The 23,581-nt window shown below is 37.5% G+C and overlaps 1 protein-coding gene across 1 annotated transcript in view; it reads right to left on the reverse strand.

Moving 5' to 3' along the window:
• LOC306851715 (seizure protein 6-like) overlaps positions 1 to 23,581 on the reverse strand; it is a gene marked incomplete at both ends in the record, with an annotated part of 188,554 nt that overhangs the window by 47,102 nt on the left and 117,871 nt on the right. The window contains one exon of the mRNA XM_079388156.1: positions 9,485 to 9,674. Within this exon, the coding sequence (XP_079244282.1) occupies positions 9,485 to 9,674 (190 nt within the window). The remainder of the gene's footprint in view (positions 1 to 9,484; positions 9,675 to 23,581) is intronic.

A 23,581-nucleotide genomic window follows, 5' to 3' on the forward strand; every position in this document is an offset into this window, starting at 1 on the left:
CAAACATTGTATTGATTTTAAAATCTTGTTAATTACTTATAAAGCCCTGAATGGCTTAGCTCCTCAGTACTTGAGCGAGCTCTTATCACATTATAGTCATCCACGTCTGCTGCGTTCTCAAAACTCTGGCCATTTGATAATACCTAGAATATCAAAATTGACTGCCGGTGGCAGATCCTTTTCCTATTTAGCACCCGAACTCTGGAACAATCTACCTAATACTGTTCGGGAGGCAGACACACTCTGTCAGTTTAAATCTAGATTAAAGACACATTTCTTTAACCTGTCTTACACATAACACACTAATACACTTCTATTATTCAAATCCGTTAAAGGATTGTTAGGCTGCATTAATTAGATCAACCGGAACCGGGAACACTCCCCATAACACATGATGTACTCATTACATCATAAGAAGAATGGCATCTACGCTAATATTTGTCTGTTTCTATTCTGTTTCTCAGTCCGTGTGCGGATCAGATGGTGGATCGGCACCGGGAGATGATGTATGAATGAATGAATGAATGAATGAATAAATTTTATTATTGTGTCATATTGTGCCCAAATAAGACACCACAAACCACTTCAAATTATAACATTCACTTCCTGTAGATGGTAACATACTTCATAGTAGGTTAACACATGCATAAATAAATAAAGAGGTACATAAAAGTGAAAAAATAAAATAAAGAATTACAGATTTAGTGTTTCACCTAAATGTACTTTTTGTTCTCTTTGCCCAGGCTTTTTCTAGATAATCAGCAAGGACGAATACCTTATAATCAAAAAACCACTTTAGTCTATCCGCATCATTCAACCACATCAAATCTGTAGTTTTACACTTTTTAAACAACTTCAGCCGCATCTCATGGTATAAAGGGCAGTAATGTATGTGGCCCTGATCGTCGGCGGAGGCTGGACACCTGGATGAGCCCCGGGGACATATCCCCAGTCACCGTAGCCACTCGATCCGGTCCGTATCCAGCCTAGATGGTCACTGCAGTCACCAGATCCAGTCCGTATCCAGATCAGATGGTGGATCAGCACCCAGAGACGACCTCTACAGCCCTGAACGTCAGCGGAGACTAGGACACCGTGATGAGCGCCAGAGACAGATCCCCAGTGAGGACCCCGCCACTTAGACAGCCATCAGGAAAGACCACTGGAACCAGTTGAGCCCTTACAATCTGACTTTGCTGCAGTTGGAATTGAACTGCTGGTTTGTTTGGCCAGAGGAGAACTGGCCCCCCGACTGATCCTGGTTTCTCCCAAGGTTTTTTTTCTCCATTCTGTCACCAATGGAGTTTTGGTTCCTTGCCGCTGTCGCCTCTGGCTTGCTTAGTTGGGGACACTTAATTTCCAGCGATATCGTCAACCTGATTGCAAAGACACTATTTAAACTGAACTGAGCTGGATGATGACATCACTGAATTCAATAATGAAATGCCTTTAACTGAAAATCTTTTTTTTTAAATCTTTTCATTTTACATTATTGACACTATTTTCCTTTTTTGATATCGTGCAGTTGCTTTGAAACAATTTACATTGTTAAAAGCACTGTATAAATAAAGGTGACTTGACTTGATTTACTGGATCAGAAGCAGGACTGGCTCCATCTTCTAGAGAGAGGTGGGAAGTGGGATACCACCTTTTTAAAAGTGTCTTCTTCCCTGGAATATCACAGGCTGGGCTTCCTAGTTGGGAGGGAGGGCTTATAAATAAATGGATGGAAGATCTGGAGCTATGCTAACATCTGAGCGGCAGTAAGGAGTGAGTTGTCAACACACTTTCCACACACCTACACACTCCGTCCTAATCCACCATTACAACTGGTGGAGAACAGCCTGGATGTTACCGCCGCTGTGCTGGAATAGCACGCCGTTTGAAACAGCTATTTGCTATGGTTTGCTAACAGCTGCCAAGAAGTATTCACGCAAGGCCGTTATCATCACAATCATCATCAAGTGGATGGGGTGTTAGTCAGTGGAAGTCAGACTCATTTACACTGTAATTCTATTGATCAGCTTCCAAAATGTCTGGCAAAGAAAGCTGTGGATGTGAAAAATGTTCCTAGAAGCATAATACATGTTTCTAGACTTATTATGTGTGATTCATTGATGCATTTTATTTCAGAGAGAAAAATGTTTGTCTTTGTAATTGTATCAAAACTAAGATTGTAATGTTCTCTGAAACAACTCGTTTTCAGTGAAAGAGGTCATGACAATCTATTTCAAGAGGCGTTTATGCTTCTTTCCACTCCCGTTAATCAAAATTTGGGATATCTCTTAAATAGTATGATTAACAGCACAAAAATGTGTGTGTGTGTGTATATATACACACACACACACACACACTTTGATTTAATATAAATCAACTTATTAAAAATATATACATAAAAATAATAATTAGATCATTTTTTTATAAGATAAAAAATATAGGGCATACTTTATTTTAAGGTCCAATTCTCGCTATTAACAAACCATTAACTACGAATTTTGCTGTGATGGAAACATATTTTACTGAATAAAAATTACATTTCTACATGCTATTTGACACCAGTATAACATATATTATTAGGCAGCCGATTATGCTTATTTGCATAAAATTTTCTCATGTTACGGGAAATCACTGGCTCTGATTGAAAATAATTGACTTTCCATATCTTAGTAAACTATAACATGTGAGCCGCCCTTTAGTTTTCCACCCCTCACTTCAACCACTGTTCTCCATTCAGGTATTTAATGGCCACTTTTTACAATCCAATCAGTTCCTAATAGATAAAATCAAGTTATTCCTTATTAAATATCATGTTTCACTCAAAAATAAGTAAAATGATCTGTGCAAAATAGGATAGGACTTGAATACTGATAAGTTAAAAGACAAAGTGATTATATACTAAGGGTGTACAAAATTACAGAAGAACAACGAAAAAAAAAGAACAATAGAGGGGGATAAAACCTCCTCAGTCATAGATCTTCCGTAGACTTGAACACGAAGGTGGTTTGGCCTTTTATTATTGGCCGTCACACACGGCAGGAGAGCACGAAAATTAATGTTGCGAAATGAGACGGCCTCAGGCAGAGGTGAACCTGGCATAAAGGTGAAATACAGCCTGAGCCGCACATCTGCTTAAGTTGATCTGACACCTCAGCCGCCGAACGCTCTGACACCACTAAATGTCAAAGCTCTTTTACGGAAACTTTGCCTGTCTTTTAACGCAGCCGCCAAAGACACTGATCCATCGAGACGTTTATCACTGAGAAGGGCAACGTTTTCACCAAGACGCGCAGGTTTCAGGTCTACAAATCAGACACGGACGCATGACACGACTCCCTAATCGGGTGAGAAAGGTGACATACTGTGTACAGAGTGACAGGTCACATAAAGTTGAAACGATAATGGTGCTTATAAAACCGAGAAAGGAAAGAATTACAGCTCTCTTGTTCAAATAACGTTCCTGAGAAAGTGTGCAATTCTATGGGACTCAGCGTGGTACCATTTCTTTCTGTCGACCCACCAACTCTTTAAATGTTAAAGCAATTTCCCACAGAGAAGCGGAGGAAGGAGAGTATTTGACGGTTAATTGTCGAGCCTTTTCATTGCAAAATCTCCTTTCCTCTTTTTCTTATTTCATGAATGGCCCTATTTTCATCTATCAATCTCCATGGCCTTGCTCACACCTGCGGCATTGTTCGCTCTTAAATCCATGCTTAGAAATGACCTGACATGACTCTTCTTACTGTGTCAGTCCAGGTCTTTTTTTTTGGACAACTCCAAGGCGTAACTCTGTGATGAGAGGGCAGGATTCATTAGCCTGTCAACCTCTCAAAAGAGGCAGCTCATTATGTGGAAATTAATTAGCCATTCTCTCAGAGACGGTGTGTCCATCCATAATCAGATCTGTCTCGTCTTGCACGCCTGTCTAATGAAAATGTTTTCACTTTTTTCGCACCAGACAAGGTGAACCCAGGGATCAAACAGAATGGAATATCAAAGCGCCATCGTCTTCCAGAACAGAAAAATTCGGGGAATTGAATGATCTATGACAGCGTATAGACACAGAAGAGTTTGAATTGTTTGATTTTGTTTTACAGCTATTCCGACTCACCTGTAACACAGTCAAGCTCACCCAGAGATCCATTAGAACTGGTTTTACTTTCATCTAGCGCTCTATAAACCACAAGGGCGGAAAGAGAGATGTGTGAATGAATCAAGGCAGGCGTGTCTAGACATATAAAACTACCACATTCCCATCTATCACAGAAATCCAGTCTGTCAGCACATGACGACATTTACAGTGCCTCCATGAAGACCTTGCTGACAAATAAGGTCAAAGGACGACTTACACAGTGTATAAGATTGTATCGTAAAATGCCTTGATTTAGACTTTACGGTCAAGCAGCAAATAATAAACTTTGACCATTTTGAGAGTACAGATCTCCCGAGGGATTTGAGAGATATTGACCCAATGCTTGTGTGACATTGCCAGTTACTACTGGCTGCCTCAAGAATAGCTCTTTAACTTTAACTAGATGTGACCTTATCAGACCTAAATGTATTTTTTGGCAGTTTGCCTTTAAAAATCAGACATAGATAACCTCATAATTGTTTTTATAATTATATTTTAATAAAAAACTTCTTTGTCAGTAAGACAGTAAGTTATAATTTGTAATTCAAATGCTGTTCTTTTGAACTTTATATTCACTGAAGAGTCGGGAAAAAAATGTATCACTCTTTACACAAAAATATTAAGCAGTACAACTGCTTTCAACATTGATAATAATTAGAAATGTTTCTTGAGCCCCAAATCAGCATGTTAGAAGGATTTCTGAAGGATCATGTGACACTGAAGATTCCCCTTTGCCATTACAGGAATAAATTGCATATAAAATACAACAGAAAAGAGTAATTAAACTGTATTGATATTTCACAATATTACTGTTTTTATTATCTTTTTGTTTAAGGAGTCAGGAACTGAGAAATCTAAATTCCCTCGATCTTTTGATATATAAGAGATCATTGTACTATAAAAACATCCTGTAAGTTTCAGAGCTCAAAACTTTCTCGTTAGTATAAAACAGCTTATATTGAAGCCAATCTGCCAAAATGACAGGTTGTGGAATGTGGCACTTTATGACGTAATAGTGTGGCTAAACACCACCTCTGCAGCACAATAATAATGCCTGCTTCTACATCACTGCCTGTTTAGCCCCGCCCACCGATTTGTGCATCTAGTAGGTAAGAAACGATAGAGGTCAATAGATAGAACAAAATCGATAGAAACAAATGCAGGTCTATGCAAAAAAACAAAAGGAAGTTCCAGACCACGACGGTAAGAACTTGGTCTTTTGTTCACTTCATTTTACCACAGATTTGTTTACAAACAAGGCACAATTCGACGCAGGATTTTCAGAAAAATTTGAAACCAAAAGACCATGCTGTGCCGACTATATTGGGTCTGACAGTAATGTCGCAACACACAAGAGTGAGTAACCATTTTTATTATGTGGTCACTATTGCTTTGTTTCTTCTTACAGATAGTTTGATACAGTATGTACTGCATATTTATGCATTTTTAACCTAAATCACAGTAGCGTCCATCAGTGAAGGATGTAGGCGGTCAAACCTACACAACTGTCAGCCAATCATAGCAGTGGGCGTTTACTTCCGAGTCTACAATCCATCACGCCTATTCAAACTGAGTATTTCTGATATTTCTGTATTTCTGATGAGGGGGGTTAAAAACAGCACAGAAAATATTACTTCTAAATTATTATGTTTTTTTAATGTAAAAATCTTGACAATAAAAAACAAAACAAAGCAAAGGCAGTTCATGACCCCTTTAAAAAATGTATCATGAGTGAGCATAAGAAACTTCTTTTAGAAACACCAAAATTTTGATAAGTAGTGTATCTGGAGAAAGACATACCTTTATTTTCTTTATGTTATTAGTAAAGTATATATGTGTTTTGCCTGATTAACACTTACAATTAACTGATTGTTATTTCCGAAGACATCTAATAATAACATTAGCATTGCTAGTGCTATGCAATATCCATCAATAAATCATCAAATCTTTTTATTGAGTGATAATGAAAAACATGTCAGTAAAAAACATGTCTAAAAAAAGATTTTGTTTCTAATATTGTTTTTTATAAAAATAGGAAAAAAAGTTCCTTTGTAATTTAAAGTCACAATGAATTTACCGAAGCTTTAAAAAAATAGGATTTTCTTCAAAAATGTACATGCCAACTGGCCAGCAATGCTTTCATTTACTCGCAAAAGTCTTTTTTTACTTGCATGTGGTGCTTAGTGAGTGTGAATTTTGGCCCAACAAGAGTGAAAAGAAAGTAATAGACGAAAAAAAAGCAAGAAGTGGAGCCCTGCTTCAGCTGAGGATGTGTGTCAGTGGGTGAGAGCGTGTATCTCAGCAGGTGATCCCTCGCCCTGCAGGGTTAATCTCCTCTGGGAGGGGTGAGCGGCAGGGTGGAGGATATTACAGCAGCTTCCTCAGCCATCACCTCACACAGCAGCTCGCCATGCACGGCTAGGCTCAGCCCAGATCAGCCGACTTTATCACGGCTCAACTACACAACTGAGCTCTTACTGGGGCAGGACTGAGATCCTCAGCTCATAATACCCTGTCTAAAGCATTTGCCAACCTGCAACACATGCATATGCATACAGATCCTCTTCAGTGTCGTATGAGAGTGACATCATCTGAAGCTTGTGGCATTTGAGCAGTGGTGCGGCGAAGGGGGGTGATTACCTGTTGAAAGGCCATTCAGACCCCAACAGCCACCATTGCTAACTCCACTCCATCAGTCCTGCCTTGTTTGTGTTTAACCTTTATCCAGACACAAAGGGGGGTGGCGAGGGTCCTTTCATTGTGATCTGAATTATTGAGAGATCTAAATCTTTAATGTGCATGTCTCTGATGGAGGTTCCCATTTAGAGAATCTGTCATCCGTCAAACTGTACGGCCTGCTGAACGTTGAAACAGGACCGGTGTGTTAGAGGTATAGTAGAAAATAGCATTGCTATAGACACATGACAAGAGATCAAAGTTAAATGCACTATAAAAGAGTATGATGTGTTTATACTCTAATGCGCACAACACAAAGCCTTGGAAAAAGCTGAGGCATTCAAATGGAGATACATGCTCATCCATGTCGAAACACAGCCAATTTTCTTTCTAGACATGCCTTACATGACCATGTTAAAAAAAAGAGAAGATATTCCAACAAAAAACATCCAGAAGTGTTATTCCATTACGAGTAGTTTTCTGAAAGTGAGGTGAAAAGAAGCAAGGAAACTTAAATAAACTGCAAAAATTCTAACAGAACCTGCATCTAACCTCAATGATATCAGAAAATCAAGTAGACTATCACTTTATTTGGTAGCTCAATGAGGATCATTCTCTCTATAACCTCAATATTTTGAAGTACAAGGCCGTAGGTTTGGTTTTAACATCAGTAGGGAGATTTTAACCTCAAATTATTGAGATGCAACATGTTTTTGGAAACAAAGTGAAACTGCCTGTTACATCTCATCAGTTGTTCTTGTTTAAAAATAATATTTAAGAATGTAATTGTTCATCCACTACCGTTTGTACACTGAATAAAAGCGTCCAAAATTGTATTTTGTTTTTTAAATAAAAGTTCTTGCACAGTATCTTCATGCTGAACTTTTCAAAATCAAGTCAAGCTGCAAAAATGGCAGACATCCTGTCAAACGACAGATTTGAGTGAAGAGACCAAAATTTCATTCATTATTATAATTATTATGAAAATAATTTGTTTAAATGCTTTATTTATTATTCTATATATTCATATTTTAATTATTATAAATATTATTAAAAGTTATACAAATTCTACACTTTAAATCTAAAAACCTTCAAATCTGCTGTATATTCATACTATTCGAATGCACATTCGGCTTCATTGCAGTGTTGTTATCATTAACTAAAACTATTAAAATATTTTTGCTAACTGAAATATTTAGCTAAAATAAAATGTAAATAAATTAAATGGAAAAATTAAAACTTAAAAGACTAATAAAAAGTTAAAGCACTGAAGCTGAATGTATATAAAGCTAATAAATGAATATTAAAACTAAACAAAAAGAATAACAATGACACAGAGCAAAATTACTGAAACTGAAAATACAAAAATAAAATAAAGCTAATTAAAATATTAATAAATACTAAAATAATATAAAAATAATACTAAAATAACAGTACTTCATTGATATTTGACATTTATTTGGCATGTAATATCTTGACATGCTATATAACTATACATGAGTTTTGCCAAAAGGGAAAATAATTATGGTCAGGTTCTGATCAATGTCTATCTTTATAATCCGATAAAGAGCAGCACAAAAATTTGGTTAAACTACTTCTTTTGTCATCTACAGAAGAAAGTCACTCACACGGGTTCAAAATGACAACAGGCTGAGTAAATATACTAATCATATCATTTTTGTTCATCCCTAAATCTACAGCCATACTGCACCATATATTTACACTACATCCCAATCCCTGCTTGATTTCTTTCCTTCCTTGTTTGCCATTATATCAATGTCAAAGCAAGTATAAACCCAATGGCAAAATTAGCTGCTCTTGCGTGTGCACATCCACCCAACATAACAGCTGGAGAACATTAAATTGAACCGGAAACAGGGGGAGCAGGGCCTTCGGAGCGAAGTAATTGGAAGTTTTGTAAAGAAACAGGGAGCCTTTATGAAATATGTGCTGTCTGGCTCCTGCGGATGATTGCTATAAGTCTAATAGAGGGAATGTACGGCTTCTTTTCTAAGAAAAGAAAGCTGAACACCACTGATTACCCCCCAGGCACTCTTAAAGAGAGAGAGAGAGAGAGAGAGAGAGAGAGAGAAAGAGGGGGTGGAGTGTAAACGACTTTCTTATTCAAAAGGCATATTAAGGATGTGCAAAAAATGATATTACTCCACTGCAAAACCGCCACAGTTCATTAGCTCACAGAAACAAAAGAATTTGCCTGTATACAGTCATTTGTCATTTTATCGCCCTGCATTACAAACGAGAACGGGGCAGGGCACATCAGCGCTCTGTAACCTTTTCTGTTGTGCCGATCTCCCCATGATGACTCTGTTAAAAGACTATTAGCAGAGAATTATCCAAGTCATTCTCTGATGTAATTATGTGGCCTATTGACAGCAGCTGTCATTTTCAGGCTAACATGAGCATATTATGTTGACATGAGATAACAAGGAGTGTTTCCCCTTCAGTGCACAGAGAATCTCTCCTAATAGAAAGCAATGATTGAGTGCTCCCTACTCCCAGAGTCCTAATCGTTCGTGCCAATCTAATCACTAAGTGTACACTCATAAACAGGTTTGTCTAGAGCGCTGGATCCGTGCCAGCTGGAGACACTGGCACAAGCACAATTAGCAGGAAGTAGATGAAGCAGATGTTTAGAGGTTGACGCGTAGGATGGCTCACCTTGGTAACGCAGCAGCAAGGAGCTGGACTGCGGCTGCCGGCTGCGGAAGTGGATGGAGATTTGGTTGCTCCAGCTGCGTACCACCAGACCTTTCAGTAAGATGGACTCGTTGGCCAGGACAGAAGGATCCCGGCCGCCCAGGTCTTCAAATCTGACCACGTCACCCTCGGCCAGGCTCACATTCATCACCTTAATGTTATGAGAGATAAGGAGAAAGAGCAGAAACACGGTTAAAGAACATATGAAAACTAAGTGAGCTTTGTAGCTTTTAATTTATCATAGTAATAGGTGTTTCTTCAGCTATGGGCCATGTAGACGCTTACAGGCATCACAAGAGAACTGTCATTTTTGTTTTTTGTTTTTTTTCCTGAAAGTCATGAATATTTCCACCAGTGTTATTTCTACTATTTCTAAATGATTTAATATCACTCTGGGATGGACATTACAGTGATCGACAAAACATAAAAAAAAAAAAAAAGGTAGATACAAATTTTATGTATCTAGTGTTGTTATTATTAACTTTTTTTTTTTTAAATGTTGCTTTCACTAATTGAAATAAAATAAAATATAAATATTCACACAAAATTGTTGCCTTGAGATGTTGCCCTGGCAAATAACTGAAATAAAATGCTTCAGTTTAAACATAAAAATGACTAAAACTAAAACTGAAATAAAAATAAAGCTACAAAAAAGCTAAAGTAAGGTACGAAAAACAAAAAAAGTAATATAAGTAGCAATAAATTACTGAAAAATTATTTAAAAAAACTAAATGCTAATTTAAAAAAAATAAATCAATACTATAATGGTATATAAACAATACTAAAATACCACCATCATCTTAAATGCACCAAAAATCATAATATTTTCACAGAAAAACCTGAATATTTTCATACAATTTCAGCTTGATTGGAAATGCTGAAAAATTACCTGCTGACTAACCATATTTATTTCATTTTTTCTTCTTGAAAATATTTAATCTCATTTTAGACTGTTGTCTCACTGGTACATACTAACTTTTTATTAGGGCCTAAACTGTTCAGTGTGGTGGAAGTGACACAACACATAAAAAACTTTATTTAACGTTTTTAAATAAAGGGTCTTTAAATACTCGTGGTGTAGGAGTGTTTAAACGTGGAAAAGTTTGGACAATACACAAAACCAGAAGGACAGATTGATGTGTTTTCGGATATGCAGAGGTGGCAGTGGGGTGACACATTCTGCCACACTGACTGCACTCAAAATGCTGTTGGCCTGTCTGTCTGCCAGGCTGCATGGTAATTGCACCACGGGCAATCTCCTGTCTGCTGAAGCCAGCATGCATATCCTCACCTGTCACTAATAGAAAGCCACAGCCGCCCATTAGTTCTCGTTCTGCCCGTCTACCACTTTAGACAACACATGCAACAACTGCATGAGCCAATATCCAATACTACAGCGTGGGTGGAAGTCGTGACATGGAGTGAAGTAAAATAGTGGGAGTCTGAGGAATAATTACAATCACGCTGAACAAAAAAATCAGACCTATTCAACTAGCGTGCTGTCGCGAAACTGAGCCATTGTGGCTGATCTGTGATCAGTCGGGATGTGCCCTTTGCGCTCCTCTCAGGTAATGAAAGCGTCTTTAATCAGATGCAGGCAAATGAGTCTGACCTAAGGAGGGACCTTGCCTAGACACAGACGTGACGACAGGTTAATGAGGCCTCGCACACATCGCCCTCAATTTAGACACCCGTAACTCCTCACGACAGGAAGACACCTCGACCTCTCAGCTCAAATTAATGCCGCTGTCTGTAGTCTACCATCAGGAAAGTTTTACAAAAAGCACAACAATTTCAATTCATCCACGGCCAACGATGAGGATTGAATTTAAATAGGGATTGTGGAAATGCTCTTAGAGGCCCCTGAGTGCTGTGAAGGCAACAGGTGACAACCTGATGATGTGTACTACAGAATAAATTCATGCTTAATAAAGCCGGAGCTGCAATGTGCTGAAGCAGTCTATAAAACAAAAGTGCATTACAAAGTAATCACATTACACTAAAAGCCCTCGGATAATAAAATGTTTCCAGAATATTGCTCGCCATAATCCAATTTGCGTTGGCACGGGGCCCGACCGTCTACCCCACGCATGTAATCCCTCGTATAAACACGACTGTCAGTCAGATGCAGACGTTGCCACTTTTTACACAGAGCACAACAGACAGGTTCAGAATAAAGGGAAATTACGTTAATGATCCCAGCCCAGAGGCCTCATATGTTATGAGTGAACAGGGGGAAACAGGAAGCCTGGTGTTTTGTGTCCCAAATACAAAAAAGACCTTAAAGGTCCCATGACATGCTGTTTTTTGGATGCTTTTATATAGGCCTAAGTGGTCCCTAGTACTGTATCTGAAGTCTCGTTCCCGAAATTCAGCCTTGGTGCAGAATTTCAGCCAGCTTGCGGCCACGGTACCATGCGCTAATGTTGACAGTGGATATATTGCATTGGCTCTTAGACACGTAGTCGTTCAAGCTTTTCAGTTTGACCCAGAATCTGATCCGGATGGAGAAGCACCGGATGAAGAAGTTGCAACTCAGCGGCTACAGCAGGACGTCTCCGAATGGTTAGTTTAAAATATTGTGTCTGGATACGGTCAGTGTTTCCCACACATAGACTTTACCTGGGCGGACCGCAACAATATCCACCGCCTGCTGAGATCAGCTCCCGCGTCTCACACACATGAGCGCGACTTTAGAACAATATTTAGTAACTTTCAGACCCCTTTGGCGGCTTTTTTTCCCATAACGTGTACATACTAACAAACCTAGCGACTTTAAAGGTGCCATAGAATGAAAAACTGTCTTTACCCTGGCATATTTAAATAATAACAGTTCTGTACATGGAAATGACATACAGTGAGCCTCAAACACCATAGTTTCCTCCTTCATATGTAAATCTCGTGATTAAAAAAGACCACTGAAAAACAGGCGAATCAGAACATAACACCGACTGTGACGCAACAGTGGGGATCGCTACGCCCCCAACATTTGCATAAACCCGGCCATGTTCTAAGCCGGCCAAACCATCAGAAGCTCTGCAGGTATTGTAAATAAACAAGCGCGGACAACAGCGAAAATAACAAAATAAATGTTATGTTCCAGGCCATGCAGGGGGTGTGAAGTGCAGGGATGGGTTGGTGTCTGTATTCAGAAAGGCACAGAAAGCAAATAACGCGAGCCACTAAAGGGACATGGTTAGCTCCTTGCTAGCGGTAGCCTGTTACAGTACATAAGATTTCACTCTCAGTAAGGAGAGATGAGGATGATGGCGAATGACTTAGATCCTGAGCACCACTGACAAGCATCTGATCTTGTGAAATGTGTGGTAAGTACTGTTGCTCCATAATGTAAACATAGTTTGTGTGATCGCGTCTCTTTAAAGTGAAACTATAACGCGATCGATGGATCGTTCAAAAGCAGTTTCAATGCCTCGCATATTAATAACGGCTCCCTGATGCCCGCGTTTTATATACAGTATAATTACCCGACGATATAACTGCGAGAGAAAGTATTTAAATATATATTTTCCTCCCTGTGCTTCCTTCTTGCTGATGAGCCGTACTGTGAAACAGCCAATCAGAGCAGATTTCAACATTGAGCAGTACTGTGAAACAGCCAATCAGAGCAGAGCTCATTATTATTCATGACCCTGCCAAATAAGCCAATAACAGACCGTTTCATTCTAGGGAGAAATCCTAGGGTTGTAAATGGACATGTAAAATCGTTTCTGGAGAAATTTTTGCCCTTACCTAAGCCACATACCTTCTGTGTAGATATCAGAGAACAATTTAAAATACTGTATCAATGCATTCTATGGCACCTTTAAAAAAAACAAAAAAAAAACCTATCATTCAGTTGGAAGATGTCTCCAATACTGCCTCGCGAGCTCGAGGTCTCTCTCCCAGCGCAGTGTCGCCTCTCTCGGCGTCTGTTCTACTGACTGTTTGGACTTTTAAATATGAACATAATTTGTCTGTTAATATGCTCAGTTTATTACTCAGACGCAAAACAGTAATATAGCCAAAACCACTGCATATAGTCGCTTTCTAGTGTAAGTTAGATGTATATTGATTTTATCAGACGATGTTGCGATTATAAATCAGGATTTAAGGAGTATAGTGAGAGTCATTCAGGATAAACATGTATTATTAATGGGTCGTGTTTACTATTTATACTTGTTTTATGTATGACAACAGAAAATATGTAAATGTGAACAGCTTTATTAGGCATTCAGTTGTATTACAGTATGTGACACTTCATAGAGTAGAACAGATCTGAAGTGCCAAAAAACAATGCTTCGCTCGTTTGCAAGCCATGATGTCTCTCGCTCTCCTCGCACGGTCGTAGCTCATTGTCTCATGGGCGGGCAAAGCAGAGAAAGGGGAGGTAATCTTTCCCCGTATGACGACATAAAGGGAAGATTTGAGATTGGGCCATCTGAGCTTTCATTTTCTCAAAGGCGAAGCAGGATACCCAGGGCTCGGTTTACACCTATCGTCATTTCTAGCCACTGGGGGACCATAGGCAGGCTAGGGGAATTCATATTAATGTTAAAAAACCTCATAAAGTGAAATTTTCATGCCATGGGACCTTTAAAGGGACAGTACATCCAAATGTACATTTGTACAGACCACAGTCAATATTAAGATTAGGCCTATATTATTTGTCAATATTATTTACTCTTGCGATGAGACCTGTCAAACGCATCCCAAATAAAAGTTTGTGTTTACATAATATATGTGTGTGTACTGTATATATTCATTAAGGTATGTATATATAAAAGCACGCACATGCATGTAAATTTAAGAAAAATATGTCATTAATATATATAATATTAATTAGATATAAATATAAAAATATATATACATGTAAATATTTTTTAAATGTATGCATGTATTTGTGTGCATTTATATATACTTAATAAATATACACAGTACACACATATTATGGAAATGCAAACTTTTATTTTGGATCCGATTAATTGCATTTAATCATTTGACAGCACTAAATCAAATATTATGTGATGCACATAATCATATTACTACATTAAAACTGTGCTAAAATACATCATGGCATGCAATTCATTTTACATCCAAATAATCATACCATTAAAAAAACTAAACAAAACAATTTTTTTTGCAAATATTATAGTGTGTGTATACATATATAATTCAATTCAATTCAATTCAAATTTTATTTGTCACATACATATACATACATAGTACGACATGTAGTGAAATGTATTGTACGACTGTCCAACAATTTGTCCAACAAAATTAAGAAAAACCTCAAGTTTACAAAAATACAAATAGAAAAAGTACAGTAAACATATATACAGAAATAAACTAGCAATAAAATAAAATAACAAATAGATATGAGAATAAAAATAGATATGAAGAATAAAAATAGAATATGATTCTAAATAGATTCTATAAAAAGTAAAGTGTATGTCAGTGATAAAGTGTCCGTGTGCTGTGCAGTGCAGTAAAGTGTATAAGTGAGTAAAAGGAATACTAAAGACAAAAGACAAATGGTATGTAAGTCCCACTCATTTATCCTTACGTGACCTTCTACAAATTAGTGCAGATTGTAATGAAAATGTGCAAAGTGGAAGTGTGGGGTGATGTGCTTAGAGTGGAGAGAGGTTAAGACTCCGAATGGCCTGCGGGAAGAAACTCCTCCTCATTCTCTCTGTGTTTGCCTTCATTCGTTATACGTCATTCGTATATATATATATATATATATACGTATATAAATACGTATATATATATATAGAGAGAGAGGGAGAGAGAGAGAGAGCGAGCGAGAGAGAGAGTAAGTGTCTAATGCTCACCAAGGCTGCATTTATTTGATCAGAAATACAGTAAAACAATAATATTGTGAAACTGTGAATATTGATTTTATATCATGAATATATATTATTCGAATTTAAAATAACTGTTTTCTATTTTAATGTGTTTTAAAATGTACTTTATTTCTGTGATGGCAAAGCTCTAATTTGCAGCAGCCATTACTCCAGTCTCCAGAATCTTTTTTTTTTTCTCTGGGTCATTTGATGAATAGAATGTTTGAAATCATTACATTTTATTTTATATTTGACAAATATAGTAAAGTTTGGTGGGAGAAACTACAGTGGAGAAAGGCATGTATACAAATTTGTGACTGAATCAAGGCTCATACCTCACATACCTCATAAGTTTCTGTGATTTTCTAACACCTCAGAAAAGTTGTCAGGGACCAAAAGAGTGTCGCTGCATTAAAACCAGTCACACAGGTTGGTTCTACACCATGTGGATTAATGTAAATACAGTTGTCACTACCTGTATTTTTGGGGAATAAACTTGTATCTAGAATGCATCGTCACTCCTGTAAACAACCGAACTTAGCATGTGAAGTGGGATTTAGGATTCAGCAGAGGAGTGACAATTGTGTTAAGCTGTGGTGTGTGTACATGGCCTAAGAGAGACATACTGATACAGTCACTGTATCAGCACTCTGAGGGCAGGCGGATGGTTAATTAATCTGGAAATGCATGCTGTGTCACATTAACAGAGAATTAGCAGAAAACCCCTCCAGCTATGTCTGAGTTTAAAAAAGGGCTCCTGCTCTCCTGCCTTCCTGTGCTGCGCTGATTCTGATTTCCTGTTTACAGCAATAAAGAATTCAGAATAATTGAGGTGACACCTCATAAATAAACAAGCTTAATTTGCACGTGATATGAGTCACCTTTTCAGATCCAAGTAAGAGAAACAAAGCAAAGAAAGGGACAAAGTCAGAGCCGTGGTGAAGTGGGTCAGGAAATCCTGTGGTGCTCACAGGGTTCGTTTCCAGATTATTTGACACTGTCAGCAAAAAAAAAGGCCAAAAGCCCATATACAAACAAAACAAAGTAAGATATAAGATAAAGGGACAGAAAGAGTGAAGGAAAGAGGAGTTATGTCCATGTGTTCAGCTCTTTTAGTAGGCGTGCGTCCAGCAGTGATTCTGATGCCTTAAAGCTAATGAGAGCACAGGCTTTTACTCTGTTCTCCAACATGGCCTATCTTTCTGTTTCTGACACGCATATGACCCTCTCTGGTACAGTCAGTGTAAACGCAAATAAATACCAGAGGGATAGCAGGTCAAGGACCAAATAAATTGATATTCTATTGCATTATATAGTGTAAAAAAGTGCATATATGTATAAATACATTTGTGATACATTTTAAGGTTCTTCAAAATTCTATTAATTACACAGACGTGGTCAGAATTGTTGGCGCCCTTAAATATGATCAAAGAAGGCTGTGAAAATTCATCTGCATTGTTAATCCTTTTGATCTTTTATTAAAAAAAAATCACAAAAATCTAACCTTTCATTGGAGAATAAGAATTTAAAATGGGAGGAAATATCATTATAAAATAAATGTTTTTCTCTAATACACATTGGCCACAATTAACGGCACCCTTTTATTCAATACTTTTTGAAACCTCCATTTGCCAGTTTAACAGCTAACAATTCTCTCCTATAATGCCTGATGAGGTTAGAAAACACCTGACAAGAGATCAGAGACCATTCCTTCATCCAGAATCACTCCAGATACTTCAGATTCCCAGCTGCATGACGGTGCTTCTCCTCTTCAGTTCTCCCCACTCATTTTCTACAGGGTGCAGGTCAGGGAACTGAAATGGCCATAGCAGAAGCTTGCTTTTTTGCCCAGTAACCCATTTTTGTGTTGTTTTTGAGGTTTGTGTTTGGATTATTGTACGGTTGGAAGATCCAAACATGGCCCATTATAAGGTTTCTAACAGAGTCAGTCACTTATTGTTTTTTTATCTGTTGGTCTTTGATAGAATCCATGATGCCATGTATCTAAACAAGATGCCCACAACATCAAAAATACAGCAGTATATTTCATTGTACACATGGGGCACTTTTTTATCCATGTGTTCACCAAACCCATCTTGAGTGTTTGCTGTCAAAAAGCAATTTTTTTAGTTTCATCTGACCATAGAAGCCAATGCCATTTGAAGTTCCAGTCGTATCTGACAACTGAATTTGCTGGAGTTTGGTTTTGGATGAGTGAGGAGAATTTTTCTTGAAACCCTCCTGAACAACATGTGGTGACGCAGGGGCTGTTTGACAATTTTTTTAAAGGTTTTCTGACCCCGAGACTCAACTATTTTCTGCAATTCTCCCGCTGTGGTCCTTGGAGAGTCTTTAGCCACTCACTCTCCTTCTCACCGTGCATTAGAACGATGTAGATACACGTCCTCTACCAGGCAGTTTCATAACATTTTATGTTGATTGGAAATTATTAATTATTGCCCTGTTGGTGGAAATGGGAATTTTCACTGCTCTAGCTCATTTCTTAAAGCCACTTCACTAATTTGTGAAGCTCAATTATCTTTTGCTGCACATCAGAAATATATCCTTTGGCTTTTCTCATTGTGATGGATGATTAAGGGAATTTGGACTTTGTTTTTCCTCCTATTTATATTTCTGTGAAACAGGAAGCCATGGCCGGATAATTTCATGTTCATAATCACCCTGGAGTGCTCAAAATTGTAAAGATGAATGGGAATATACTTCAGAGATATTTTACTCATAAGAATTTCTAGGGGTACCAATAATTTTGTCTAACATGTATTTGAGAAAAACATTTATTTCATAATGAGAGTTTCCCCTTTTTTCAATTGTTTTAGTTCAATGAAAGGTTAGATTTTTGTGATTTAAAAAAAAAAGATCAAAAGGATTAATAATGCAGGTTTATTTTCAGAGCCTTCTTTGATCATATTTACCAAGGGTGCCAACAATTCTGACCACGTCTGTATTTACATCAATTAATAATATTTATGCTACAAAAGATTATGATTTCGAATGAATGATCTTCTTCTGACCTTTATTCACTGAAAAAATGTATCACAAATATATAAAGCAGCACAACTGTTTTCAACAAAGAAAATAATCAAATCAAATCAGCATATTAGAATGATTTCTAAACGATCATTTGTCACTGAAGACTGGAGTAAAGGCTGCTAAAAAATTACATTCAAATAGAAAACAGTTATTTTAAATAGTAATAATTTTTCACAATATTTCAGCTGTATTTTTAACCAATTAAATGCAGCCTAGATGAGCATAAGATATTTTAAAAACATTTTTAATAATTGTACTGACCCTAAACTTTTGTATAGTAATGTATTTTGTATGTATAATGTATTATAGATTATGTATCTATAATATAATAAAAATTTAATAATACTGGATTTTTGTTGATGTTGTCAGAAATATGCTTAACTTGAACAAATATTGAAAGTTGCCAATAACTATTAATTATTAGTTATTTTGTAGACATAAAGAACCAGAAATAACCCCAATACTGAAACTCTAAAACTCAACAACTGCTCAAGCTTTTCAGAGCAAAATAAAATCCAACTACGCTAAACTCACTGCCACTCCCCACATCCAGGTATGCCACTACAAAAGATGCCACAATACAGATGCCAAGCTAAAGCAAATGCCACAGTGAGGAATTTCTCAACTGACAGTACAGTGTGCATTCACATCTATGCACATCACTGCTTATGTGGGTCACACTACATGAAGGACAGCAGATAACAATACTGATCTGATATAGAGTGGTCACCAACTGCGCTCTCGCTCTCTCTCCCATTGCCAAGCAAGTTAGTACTACTATGAACCCATCAGAGTTTATAACAGCAGAGCTTGATGTGGATTGTTTGGATTTGATTGATGTGTTTGCGCATTCGGCAAATTCTCATGGAGCTTCTCTTATGCAAATCCAAGTCACGTAAAAGTCGAACAGTCCCTCGTGTCACTGTATAAGAACAGAAAAAGCCCCAAAGCCCTGCTCTTTCTTTCTGTTTCTGCTGCGTTCTACTCTTGCATTCCCATGGCTCCATTTCTCTGGGATAACAGGAAGGATGAAAATCTCCTCTAATTAGCAGGGTCCATTCCTCTGGAGCCGAGAGAGACGGGTTGGGAAGGGAACACACTTCTATTTGGGCTGCTAATTAGAGGCTGTAATTAAGAGCAAACAGGAAATGATGTAGCACTCGTACACCGGTACAGATCTGGGCCATAGGTGCGGATGAGTTGAAACGGGCAGTAGAGACACAGGGTCATCTGGAGAGATCACTGGTGCTATATTTAGGAGTGCCTCGAGTGTAGAAGCAGAGAGATGAAGAGACCCATCTGTGCCATCTGGAGGGGCCATACCTAGGCAATCCATCTGACAGCCGTGCGAAAATTCGCAGATGGACTCCGGCTCTGACGACCCTTATCTTGCTCACCTCTCCTCTTGCACATTACCCAAGGAAGACAAGCCTTGTCCGGCATGCGGACCATTGTGCCGCAAATGATCAGACACGTCCTCCACGTGTCATTTGCGTGACCTTCCTCGCTGAAACGCCGTATTGCTGCAGACCTGAAGCCGGTGAAGAGATAAAGAGGAACCCTGAGATTAACGCTCACTGACAGGCTGAGACTTTTGTCACGCCGTACAAAGACGACACTCATTATTTTCCATTCTATTTGAGCACCTGAATAATCCACTATGAATAGGCCCTGTGAATACTGATATTCTTCACAAGATGTAAGGACAGACTTAGCACAGAAACGCTCTCATTACCTGTAGGAAAGAAATGTCACAAATGACATCTCTTTAATGTCTCAATTGTTTCTCCTAGACAGAAACAGGATTTAATAGAGAGCAAATGAGACTTGCGTAAATCTCCTGCTTCTTAAGGCCCATTCACACCAAGGACGATAACTATAAAGATAACGATAAAGATATAATTCTAAAAATCGTTCTCAATATTAAAGAATAGAACAGTCCACACCACAGCTATAACGATAAAGGCAGAGAGAAATGATATCATTGGAATCACTTTCAGAACGTTTTTTTTCCAGCTGATGAAGGATACAAATATTGACACCATCAGAATCCATCCTCATATAAGGAGCACAAGAATTTAAAGCAGCAGACGAGCGTGTGCTTAGAATAAACAGAATAATTGACATTATTCTCATGATTTCTAACCAGTTTTTAAATATCAAAATTGAAAAATGTTAAAATCATTATGCTAACATATTTAAGTAATACACTTTGTAACCTTCTTTTGTAGCCTGTCTCGGACCTAGGTTTCAAAGTCTCTGTTGTAGAGTTTTAACACCAAAAGTTAAGTTTAATATTAAAAGCCAGGCATTTCAGTTATCCATCTTCCATTATTCAATGAACCATCTTGACATATCCAGAGAAAATTTAGGAGAAACAACTGAGACAAAGTTGATTTTTAAATGTAGCACTTTAAAAGTAATTAATTAAAGTTGTGATGAATTAAAGTTGCAACTGATTTTTTTTTCTTCTGTATTGTGATGTGAGTGTCAAAAAAGAAAAAATTACAGGGAAGAGTTTTGTTCTACATATTAATTTTGTGTGGATTTTGAGATGTATGGATGGATTTTTTAGATTTTGGGCATTGCACTAAAATATGGCAACAGATGAATGTGAGTTTAAGAGGGCTAAATTATTAAAGAAATCCTTAATACCTCACCAGAGAGAAGTCTGGCATTTTCAGCGGAAGCTCAAGTTATTTTAAAATTACAAATTACCAGGTCATTTTATGCATGACTTACTGAATTTATCACAGTGAGATCAATAACAAGCATTTAGATAACAGATAGAGAGAATTTTCATGTCATGCTGACTTTAAATCTCCCAAGCTATGAAAAAGCAACCGCTATCCAATAATATTTCCCTCTAGTTACTACCGCTGCAATAACCCAACCTGCATCAAATTCAAATGCAAATGTGCAATACAGCTTGGTAACACATTTGCTGTTGCCTAATGCGTTTCTTTGCTATATGAAAAAAGAAAACAGACTATATAAGCCATAACAGGTTTCTATTGTATTGACCATTCAGCCCTGCTGAAGCATGGGTGTCTTCATGCTTGTAATATGTGCATCACACTTATGCCACAGACTTTATCAGCATCCAATTACCCTGCTGTTGTTCTCGACATGTGGGAGGAACAAAGAGCTATCGGGGGGGAATGACGCTGGCCTTCCTACCGACAGGGCATTCACACACTCTCCATGTCTACGCTTATCACGTTTTAACATTCACCTCAGCCAGTCTCTTTTTCATTATCACTACAATCCCCTCGCACGCCGCACCAGAAATTGGTTTTATGCGACGCGGCTGAATAACGGCAGGGAAATTGCAGAGGAAGGCAAATCTTGACAACATGAAAACAAGGGCAGGGTTATGGAAAAAAAATGAGTATAAATAAAGGGTGTGTAAAGGGTGGGTGGTCTATTATGGAAGTTGAATAATGATTTTAGAAACAGAAAGATGAAGGCAAAGTTCATTTGGATACAGTACTGAGCAGAGTTGAGGATCTTTTCAATTAGAGATGAAGAACATTTCAGATTCTGCTGTTGAAGTCATCTCCGGAGACATTAATCAGCAAGAAAAATAGTTCACACAGCAATTTTTCTTTCATTTAAAAAATATTTCCCCTCTAAAGTTTCCCTGAAGATTAATCATCCTCTTATCGTTTTGCTCCAGGTGCTTCATTTATTCAAAACAACCATAGTGTGATTTGGGTTAAGCTGATATAAATACAAGGACAGAATTTCATCGTCGGCATTTCATCTTTTTCCTTCTGTTCATGCTTGCGATGCCCATCATTTCGCCACAAAATAAGGGAACGAAACAAAACAATCTCAATATTACGGTATTTTTCAGCTTCGTGTCAGGAACAATTGTCAAAAATCCACATTTCAAAAAGCACAAAGAAAATCCACTGAAATGTGCTGCTTGCACTATTCCCAACATATCAATTAAAGATTCTTCTTGTTTCCATTAAGAAACCATTAAAATCCATATTGAACATGCAACACACATCAGTCACTCCTCTTTTGTTTATGCAATCTACAAGACAAATAGTCAGAGCGTCTCACAAAGACAAGTCAAAGCTGGAATTTCACTGAAATATTGATTCTCTTTCTCCATTAGGTTTGTCTGCCTGAGCGAAAAGGGAATATTTATAATAATGACACTAGCTAGAGTGTCATCTATTCTTCTTAGCAAATGTGTTGAGAAAAGCTTCATAAGCTATCTGTCATTTCATTTGATTCAAGTGGCCAGTCACTAGTGCATTGTTATATGTGGTACCAATGGTTATAACTGAACAGCATCTGTCTAACTTTGTTTCACCCTCATTAGAATTATATTTCAATAAGTTGTGAATAAATGTTGGTTAAATAAAAACTGAGAGTTTAATACTCCTACCTTCATTCATTGGAGAAGACAGAAAAGTACACAACCTTGTCTAGGCCTAACAATAATAGTAAACATCAGCTGTAGATAAAGCTCACACTGAGCCCTGGATGTTTGGTCTGGGCTTCCTGATGATAATAGGAAGGACCAATAGGCACATTGATGAAAAGAGTGGCGTGTAGTGAAAAATACCTGGTGGGACTGTTGTGATACTCTTCAGAAAAACAAAATCTAATCTCCAAACAAATTTCACATTGATCCACGGAACAAGGTACCAATCTGGCATGACAATCTGCACTAAAATTCACTAGAATGCAATCAATCCTCTGTTGTATCTAATCCAAGACAAGCAGTCGGCAAGCTGTGCAAATTCACCAACCATCCTCCCCCCAAAAAGTAATTCATAAAACCACAGACTAAAACCTTGCATTAAGCAAAATGATATATTAATGCACATTTTATATGGCATATATATGGCAAAAGAGAAAATAAAGGCATTTACATTGTTACCAAAGTATATTTGAAGTGTTCTTTTCAACAAAGAGAAAATGTTCTCACAGGTTCCTCAAAAATATTAAGCAGCACAACTGTTTTCAACAGATAATAAATATTACAATGATTTCTGAATGATTATTTGACACAGAAGGCTGGAATAATGACTACTGAAAATTCAGCTTTGCCATCACAGAAATAAATTAAAATTTTAAACATATTAATATAGAAAATGTTATTTTAAATTGTAATAATATTTCACAATATTACAGTTTT

Source organism: Barbus barbus, assembly GCF_936440315.1.
Source record: "Barbus barbus genome assembly, chromosome: 31".
NCBI lineage: Eukaryota > Metazoa > Chordata > Actinopteri > Cypriniformes > Cyprinidae > Barbus > Barbus barbus.